Source organism: Corvus brachyrhynchos, unplaced genomic scaffold (assembly GCF_000691975.1).
Source record: "Corvus brachyrhynchos isolate BGI_N302 unplaced genomic scaffold, ASM69197v1 scaffold61, whole genome shotgun sequence".
NCBI lineage: Eukaryota > Metazoa > Chordata > Aves > Passeriformes > Corvidae > Corvus > Corvus brachyrhynchos.
In genome coordinates, this window is record NW_008236478.1 from 2,061,630 (window position 1) to 2,071,416 (window position 9,787).

The 9,787-nt window shown below is 46.4% G+C and overlaps 1 protein-coding gene across 1 annotated transcript in view; it reads left to right on the forward strand.

Moving 5' to 3' along the window:
* Window positions 1–9,787, forward strand: part of SEC31B (SEC31 homolog B, COPII coat complex component) — a 31,378-nt gene that overhangs the window by 16,600 nt on the left and 4,991 nt on the right. Inside the window, exons 16-23 of the mRNA XM_017725852.1 lie at window positions 373–518; window positions 1,910–2,083; window positions 2,715–2,897; window positions 3,588–3,801; window positions 4,184–4,507; window positions 5,550–5,588; window positions 8,440–8,495; window positions 9,757–9,780. Coding sequence (XP_017581341.1) covers window positions 373–518; window positions 1,910–2,083; window positions 2,715–2,897; window positions 3,588–3,801; window positions 4,184–4,507; window positions 5,550–5,588; window positions 8,440–8,495; window positions 9,757–9,780 — 1,160 coding nt within the window. The remainder of the gene's footprint in view (window positions 1–372; window positions 519–1,909; window positions 2,084–2,714; window positions 2,898–3,587; window positions 3,802–4,183; window positions 4,508–5,549; window positions 5,589–8,439; window positions 8,496–9,756; window positions 9,781–9,787) is intronic.

The window sequence follows — 9,787 nt, forward strand, 5'->3', positions numbered from 1 at the left end:
TTGTACTTCTCCAAAATAGCAAGTAATAGGACAAGAAGAAACAGCCTCAAGTTGCACCAGGGGAAGTTTAAATTGGGCATTAGGTAAACCAGCTGCACTCAACGGGTTGTCAAGCATTGGGAACAGGCTGCCCAGGGAAGTGGTGGAGTCACCATCCCTGGAGTTATTTAAAAAACATGTATATGTGGCACTTAAAAACTTGGTTTAGTGGGACCTGGCAGTGTTAGGTTTATAGTTAGACTTGATCATAGTGGTCTTTCCTGATCTAAATGATTCTATGATTCTAATTAGGTGCAGATCCAAAACATCGGGGTTAATGAGCTCTTCAAAAGGGGAGTGTGTTAAATGTTGGCTACATCTCTTCCTCTCTAGATGTGCTGGGTGCCCGCCTGGAGTCAGAGGGAGATGCAGCCCTGTCCAATGACGCCTGCCTCTGCTATATCTCATCAGGAAATGTGGAGAGGTTGGTGGAATGCTGGGTAAAAAACCATGAGATTTCGTCACCACTTGCCCTACAGGTACAGGTGCTATAATGTTGGTTTGACTCTTCTTTAGGCCAGTCTGGTAGCCCTGAACTGTTTGCATTATCCCATCAGAGTATCTGGTTTCCAGCAGACAGTGGAGACCTGTTTGTACTCACCAAGGTATCTCCTTCTAGCCTGAATTGTGGGCCTACTTTGAAAGGAGGCTTGCTCTCTTAATCATTCAGTGTTTGTGTGTTTACATTGCACATAAATCCAGCCATGGACAGGAGTTACAGCCTACCTGCTTCTCTTACATACTGATGTCATCTCTGAGCTTCCTTTTTCTCAGGGAAGTTTGAGCTGTACCTGTTTTCTTACTGGTAGTAGCCTGGGAGTACATTTGCTGCTGTGCTTATCATGTATAACTTAATGTTCCAGTTATCTGGCTGTACCTTCAGAATAGCCTTAGCAAAATAAAATGAAGTCTGGACCATGTTATTCCCACTGCAAGTAAAATGATCACGTAGGGGGAATCGCATCTTGCAGATGAATCGGTACTTCTAAGTCAATTTTTTTACCTACCTCTCTTCATTCCTATTGATTATTTCACAGAATTACAGAATAATCCAAGTTGAAAGGGACCCACAAGGATCAAGTCCAGCACTTAAGTGAATGGCCCATATGAGGATTGAACCCACAATTTTGGTGTTACCAGCACCATGCTCTGACCAACTGAGTTAATCTCAGTAGTATTACATTTAAACCTAAGTCACTAAGCCCTGTTGTGTCTGTCACTTGCTAGAATGGGCTAGACAAGTCTTCCACTTGGATATCTGTAGATAATGCCTTCTGCTACGGAGTTCCCTGGTTTTGTAATCCCACTAGTAAGTAAAAGCAACAAAAAAAGGCATCTTTAGCACTCCTGGTTGTTTTTGAAACTGGCCTCCTCCCAGTTGCCAGATATGAGCACGTATCATTCCACAGCTGTAAACACTCCTTTGATTTCTAGGAGTCGAAGGAGTTTTGAGTAACTAAAAACCTTCTGGTCCTTTTGTCAGCAACAGTAGTTTTTTTGCATTTCTCTTGGTATGGTTTTAAGCCTTCCTCTTCCAAGCTGAGAGCTTGTAACAGTAGTAGCTTCCTAGTAAAAAGATTACAGTTGACTGAAATGTTCTTGTGGCTTCTGATTTTCTTTTCTTCCCTTACTGTTAAAGTAGCAATGTCAGGGTTTGCTTCTTGGTTCCTGTTTTTCTCCAAGTGCACCTGAGGAAATGGTCATCAGTGACAGTATTTGGTGCAGAGTGGAAGTAACTTCTGTCCACATTGGACCCAATGTCAGCTGAAAGTGGGGAGGGCCATCTGGTATTGTCTCAGCGTGAGATGGACCAGTAAAGCCAGTCAGATTCTGAGCAGTCTTATTTCTTTGCTCCCCCTGGCTTATTCAGGATCTTATAGAGAAGGTAATGGTGCTGAGCAGATCCATTGAGATGCTCCGAGGCACAGCAGGACCAGCACCAGGCCCTGTCTTGGCAGAACGAATCACCCAATATGCCAATCTCCTGGCATCACAAGGATGCTTGGGAGCTGCAATGAATTACCTACCCAGCAGCTCTAAAGAGGTGAGTGAGCAGCAAGCTGTTGTGGAAAAGAGTAGTATAGCGGGGGGAAATGGTGCTTTGTATGAGAGAGCTGGGGTTTTGACATGCATCAGGACTTAAGGTTTCACCTTAGTTATGCTAACTTGAGAATAGACGGGGAGGGGGGAAGGTGTTCCAGGAAATGGGTTTTGTCTTCATTTGCATTTTCTTTGTAGTGCCTTTGATTCAGGGAAAAGGAAAAGAGCTATAGAACTGTAAAATGGACGATGGAGAACAACATTAGGAAGCAGCTCTCCAGGGAAGCTGCCTCTCCTCCTGAAACTAGCTGGTAGAGGAAGGGAATGGGGAGGTCACCTGGCAGTTTGAAACAAATCCATCTAGTGCCTAAATGTGGGTAGGGTTTGAGGAAGGAATACTCTAAGGACTGGAGGAAGGATCAGTGAGACTTCATCTGCTTGGGAGTTTGGCAGGTGATGTCCCAGACTGTCATTTACCATTTGCTGAGGTTTTTTTTCCTGGTGGCTGTTGGGGAGATGGTTAGTTTTGCAGTTTGATTCATAGTGCTTTAGGTCAGGATCTACTTTAAATGCCTCCCCAGCATTTTCCATCTGGGGCTCTCAAGGTGCTTCTTCTAAAGCACAGTCTGTTTCAGCTCCTGATTGAACAGCTCCGAGACCGGCTCTTTCATGCTCAAGGAGACAATGTGGGTGATCAGCAGCCACCCCCTTTTCCCTACCCTCGTGTCAGCGTAGGGGTCAGTAAAGCCCCAGCAGCCAAGAGTGGTTCCACCCTTGAAGGAGCAACCCACAAAGCAGGTCCCAGACATCCAGAGAAGGTAGGCCTTAAACTCAGGTGTTCATGGCTTGGGAGGAGGGAGGAAGGCTACTGGATTGTGGAAGGCATGTGAAGTAATATGAGATGACATAAATTGCAGACACTGAGGAACTCCTCAGTGATGTCCTTCACTGGAGCAAACATAAGCTCTGTGATTATCCAAAAGTGAGCTGTCTGGCATCTTTTCACAAAGCCCTGTCCTACATGCAGTCCCTAGAGGAGAATGTTACTAGTGTAGTGATCCACTGAGATCTCAAATCTTAGGGTGAAAGGGGATGTGGTCATTTTCCTATGCTCATGTTACCCTCATATCTTAGTAAAATTAGTGTAGTATGGCTTAATCTCAGTTCTTGCACAAGAAGACTGTTTGCAAAGTTTTGCTTCCAACCTCTTTTATTCCATTATTGTTCCTCTGTTCGTCCGGTTGTGCTTCCAGGAAGTCACTGTATGGGAGCTTGCTCCTGAGGACTAATCCTTTTGAGAGCTGGAGAATACTCTGAAGAGTGTGGTGCTCATCTTGTTGAGCAAGTTATGTGGTGGGAAAGGCCTTTGATCGAGTGCATCCAGGGCACCAACAGCAGCAGCAAGTTCTCTTGCCTGAGAAGTGACAGGGATAGAAATTTCATCTGCTATTATGTGTATACATATGACTCTGTTGGCCATTTGCAAGATCTTTGTTTTTTAATTGCAGCCCAACTATCAATCATCATTTACCCCTTCAGCACCATCTCAGCCTTCAGTGCCTTCCCTCTTCACACCTCAGCCAGTGCCAGCGATGTCCATGGCACCTCACCATGTTGCCCCTCCCCAAGCCAGCACAGGTCCACAAACAAGTGTCTATTCCAGAGGACACCCGTACCCACAGTACAACTTGGGCTTGAATCCAGCAACTGTCTCAGGGCCAGGTAAGCATTGTCTGATAGTTGTGTCCATTTTCTAGGTTTCCTGAGGTTAAAGCCTTCAATATGGGTGGCTGCTGTACTTTTTTCCTCACAGGCCTGTTGTACTGACAAAGAACAAGTCAGCTGTCTGACAATCTTCTCAGTGCCTCTGACACATCTAGCTGTAGTGACTGTTGCTGCATGTGCACTGATACTAAGCATACATAGGGGTGGAAAAGCCACAGCTGGCTTGGTGACAGTTTGAGTGATGTAGCCTGGGCTAGGGGGGACACAGATATTAAACGGTATGGCTTGAAGAAGGGAAGACTTACTACCAAGAAGGATAGTGTCGTGAGTAGTTGGCACATGAAACAAGTGATGCTGATACACTCTCTGTTGTCTGTAGCTGTGCCACAGTCTCAGCCATTTGGACCAGTGGGAGTCGGACCTGTTGGTCCTGCTCCCTTCTCCAGCCAGCCGTCTCTGCCAGGACAGCCCATGCCCATTATGTCTCCTGGTGTTCCACCACCCAGACCTGCCCTCTTCACTCCAGCCTCAGTCCCATCATCTCAGCTTTCTGCAGCTTGTCCTCTCCCTGTGGCAAGCCAGTCTCCTCTAGACTACTCTTCAGCACCTTTCAACTGCCCCATGAACATGGGTTATCCTCAGGGCGGTCCTGGAGCTCCATCTACTAAACCCTTGCCAGCAGCCATTCCTCCTCCTCCCACAGGTAAGTACTGCTTGTGTGACTTGTGTGTCCAGGACAAGCCAAGATGGGGTTTGTAGTACATGATGGACATGGATCTTCTGAGGTCTGGTCTGTCCCCACAGAGGCTGGATGTAGTGCTGAGGCAAACCTTACAGGCACAGAGTGCTGAGTCTTGCTGTGGTGGTGAAGCAAAACGATGGTAACAGTTGCATTCAGCCTGTTCAGTTGTTCTTTCTCCCAGGCTGCGGTTGCAAGATGTTGTCTCTTCAGGTCCTCCATGCACCCTGAATAGGCATCTGCTCTGACAGAAAGGGTGGTGGTTCCCTTGGAACTCCTGGTGGAAGGTTTGCTCATCCCGCCCTTGCTTATGCAACTTACATGAGAAGTGCATTTGAAATGGTGGGAGAGCAGGGTGCTGCTTCCCTCTCCATGAGATACCCCTTACTTAGCTTCACGATTAAATTCCTCTGTCTGCTGTACTCCAGTGCTCCCATTTTTTTCCTGTTGTCATAAAGGGCTTGTCTGGGAATCACTTCTGGATTCCTCTCTGCAGTGTTGTAGACCCCTCTGGGTCTATAGTTTGAATCCAGTCTGGCATGTGAAGTCCTTGCTAGCATGATGAAGAGAAAGAGGGTTGTTGGACCTAGTTCCCCATGGATGGGCATTCCTTCTATTTCCCAGAATATCACCATATCTGGTGTTTGTTAATGCTTTGTTTGCCATCTCAAGGAACAGGTTCAGCCAGGCTGTGGAGATCCCTAACAACAAGGCTGACAATCCGTAGATTTTTGAGCAGATGCTTCTCCAAGCCACACGTATTCTGAGAGTGAAGGAACTGAGGCTATGATGTTTGCCTTCACCCGAAATCCTTTGCTTACCTGTGTTTAACCAAGGATAGCAAATCCCACTGTGTGAAGTCTGTGGGGACTACACACAAAGGCTCTAAGCTACAGCTGGACAAATTCCTTCCTGAAAAGCTTTTTGGTATAATAGTCCAGTGAAATTACTCAGTGAGTGAAAGCTGTTGGTGATCATGCCTTTTCCACCCTGCCTTGATTTTCAGGTTTCTTCCCTTGGCTAGATCCCCACGTGGATCATGCAGGTAGTACCCAGAGAAATCTCCAGACCTGTGGGGCAGGCAGTGTTGCTGCTTCTAGTGAAATGTGTGCATGTATTGATGTGTGCGCATGGGTGCATGCTCACTGCTGTTTGTGGTTTTGTTGCATGCCTGGGGAGCTGTACAGCTGGGGTAGGGAATAGACCTGTCCTGAGGACTAGTAAGTGACAGCTGGGGATATTGGAAGTGAAATAAAAGTACTATGCTATTACTCATTAGTTTAGGTACAGAAAACAGGGTCTCCCCCTTCTTCCTTCTCTATTTTCCTCCAGTTCTGGAGGTATTAGACCATTTTCAGTCTCTGTCTTTTCAGGCAGTTGCTGGGCCAGCAGGACAGGGAAGCAGACAGTTTTCCTGTCTTGGTTCTCTAAGCAAGGAACAGGCCAGTGGTTTTAACTTATCACTCATTTTCTCCCTGTTACACTCCCAGCCTTGTGCACAGTTTTTCTTGTGCTTTCTGCCTGTGGTTTGGAAGAGGTGAGTCCCAGCAGAAGCAGTGGTGGAGTAGAGCTTCCCCAGCAGGATTTGGGGGCTCTCTTCCAAGAGGAACTGGAAAGCCCTTTTGGCTTTAGTTAAAGGGTGAGGTTTGGCTTTGAATCTTAGTTCAACTATTGGGGAAAATTTGGACCCAGGGCGTTTTCTGACTGATACTTAGTACTGATTTCTCCCCTTGGGATTCACTGGTGGTGGAGGGTAGTCATTTTCTAGTCTGCATTGTCAGTGGGGTAAGACTCAATGTCTTAGTGGTCTGTCACTGCAGTGATTGGTGCTCTTTGGAGGGACCATCTGCCAGGCACGAACCTCACAGCTTTATTTAGGAAATCCAAGTACTTACAGGCACTTACACCACCAAGCAGGTCTGGCTGTGTGAAGTGGGACTCCAGAGAGGGAGTTGTCCCTTCAGCAGAGAAACAAAATACCTCAGTTTCTCTCTGTTAAAGAGAAGATGATTCCATGACAAGGATTTCAAGCACTTCCTTAGGCTGAAGATGCCCTTCAGGAATTCACTGCTGAGAAATTCCCTTTTCCTTAGCAGCATTTCCCCCCAGTTTTAATGGCAATGTATAGCATGCCTGGATCAGCAGTGCAAACTGGCTTCCTTGAGAGTGCTTTCTTGCCTGCTGTTATTGTTCTGGTTTTGATTTGTATTTTTCTTAATCTGAAATGGAACTGTAAAATCATTCAATCTGACTGGCCGAAATTGCTTGCTTTGGAAATTCCTGAACATAGTATCTACAGCTCATGAGCATCATTACTAACACAATGAAGAGACACCTCCACTTGTAGAAATCCCAAGTTCCTGAGAGTGTCAGGGACACGGCGAAGGACAGCAACATGTTGTCTTATCTCCTTTCTGGCCAGGATAATCCCTGATTCCAGCCTCTGGTGGTCTTGTTTTTTCTAGGACAGGCATTGCTGGAGACTGCTGCCATGGGGCACTCCTTTCAGGGATGGTGAGAAATCCTATTTCACAAGTAGTATAGGAAAGATAGCATTTCACCCCAGCAAAATGCAACAGGGTCTCTTGTCTCTCATGTCTGATGATTAAGTGCCTGGCTTAAAGAGCATAATTTAAATAGCTGTTTCCAGTGAGGATACAGTGCCACTGGGTTGGAATAGTGCCAAGGATTGCTAGGCCACAGGCTCAGTGGGGGCCAGCAGAGTTCTAGGGCACCGAATCCCCAAGCTAGAAATAGGTGCCAACTTAATTAAACTACTGATCCAAACTCATCAGAGAGCGAGTCTTGAAATCATGGGAAAAGGGAGGGCAAGAAGAGGCTGCCAGAATTTTAATAATAAAGGTAATTAAAGTAATAAAGCACCTTTTGCATCTTTCCCCTGTGATTTTTAAAGCTCAGTTCAGGATCAGTAGCTCATTAAGTGTGGCTCTGAGCTCCAGCAATTCTGTTATTGCCGCTTAGAATTATTCCGTTTTCTCACAGATTATTCCTCTCTCATGGGCTTGAGGTTATTAATACTGGGGTTTTGTCTAAAGATGCAGGTACCCTTAGAGGACAGCAGCAGACAAGGTAGTTGCAATTTGACCTTTACAGAATGAAGAGTAGGCAGAAGTCTTTTGATGTCATGTTGTCTGATGGATTTTAAATTACCTGGAGTGAGGTTAGAGTACAACAGAAGCATCTGCTGAGACACCCCTCTGCTCCCAAGGCAGACTGGTTTAGTCTATTCCCTTCCATTTGGAAGTCAGCAAATTTTGCTAAGCTTTGTTTCTGAACATGATTTTGGGAGGGAACCCACCCCTAAATCTTTCCGCCTTTATCAGAACAGCCTGTATGGCTTTGGACTGCCACCATGAGCACTCCTGAAAGTGCTGGTGAAAAGCCCTCTCACCTGCAGCACAGCTCTTGCTGTGCTACCACAGTGCCAAATTCTCTGGAGAACCCCAAGAACTTCCTGAACTGTGAGGTGCACACTTACGCAGGTCCTCACCAGGCTTCCAGCCTGACTCTGAGGCTGACTTCTGCAGCTTATACAGGATCCAGAAAGCTTCAGGTAGTTCCAGAAAAAGTTTTCTGTGTGGGAGTGGGTGTGTGCCAGTTCAGTCTGATCAGACATCACCTCATGAAGGCTGTGCACATACTTGGATACTAAGAATGAAATTAAGAAAGGGAAAGCTAAGTAAGAGCATCTCATGGGCCTGTGAGCTGGGTTTGAAATTCCTCAGTTGAAACAGTCTAAAGGTGCAATGACAAGGGAATTGGAGCCAAAGGGCCTTCTCCTGAAGGAAGTTCTAAACTGTGCAAGCAACCATGAATTGTTGCTGCAGCCACCTTCTCACAGTCTGAGGTTTGTGTCTTGTCCTCTGTCCTGGCAGCTCAGGAATCTTGGAGTGACTCCTCTACTGGAAGAGGAGGCCTTCAAAAGAAAAAGGTAAGTTTTAAGCTACAATATGTGTTGGTTGTCTTTTAGCCAGCGAGTTCCATGTAACAGATACATTCCTATACATGCTCGCTGTCAAACTCCACAGGTCTCTGTCCCTGTAGCTCTGTCTACGTCTGCACTGCATGCATGGCTAGGACTGGAGTCTAAGTAATCTTGACTCTTTGCCATCCAAAGCCACATGCTATTCTGCAGGGTGGCTGTTTTCTGACATGGTTATCAGCTCTAATGTTGCATCCTCTGTCAGTACTTCCCAGGCTGGCTACAGTAATTTGTTGTTAGTATGGATTTAATCTTATGCCCTTGCCTATACAGTTTTTTTGATAGTGGCTGAGGAGGTCACGTTCCCTTCACACCTGACAGCTGGTGGCAGCATTTTCCGTCAGCTCAGTGGGACCAACAGTGATTTTCCTCAGATGCCGATACCAAATGATAAGGCACTTGTGCTGAGAGAAGTTGAGACAGGTGTAGCTGTGAGCTGCCTGCCGTGTTGGTCCTGCAGCTCTCTGCCTTGTCATGATTGTACTGGAGGGCCTGTGAGCTGAGCTTTTCTGCAACAAATGCTCTCAGTACCCCATTTCTATCATTGCTGCCTGCTGGCAGGTGTGACGAGAAGCTTCTTTGGCATCCTTCCCACCCCCCACTCCTCTTTTTTAGATTGGAACAGACTTCTCGCCCTTTTTTCTGGCAGCATAGCTGGGAACCTGCTTCAGGCTGTGCTCACTACAACAGGATTAGCCTCTTGTTAAAGCCATCTCCTTTTGATCTAGCCCTGTTGGAGAGAATCTGTCATGACTCTCTGGCTTAGCAGGGGCATGATGAACTGTTTGCAAGGGGAATCTCCCCCCATGTCGTGGGATTTTCCCCAATACTTGCTCAGTTGGACACTTCACTGCTGCTAATCTCTACATTCAGGACTCGTGCCGTTGCAGAGACCAGGCGGCTTTCTGAGGACCAGTGCTTTCAGGGGTAACGGATCTGTTTGATTGAACAATCCCGGAGGGGTTTTCTTGCTGTCGCTTTGACTGTTCATCTGGGATGCAAGAGGAAGGGCCCCATTCTCTGAGTCAGGGGGCTGAAAGAACAGGGATGTGTAACACATCATCTTGAGAACTGAAGACATAACTCTTCAAGTTAGAAAAGAAGCTGAATTTTTCTGTGGAGAGGCAGCCAACCCTTCTTCCCTTCTTCCTTGGACTTGGTTTTCTTGATTTTTTTTTTTTTTTTTTTTCTTTCCTTCCTTTGCTGACAGTTGCCTGAGAAATTTACTCCTCTGGCCCCCC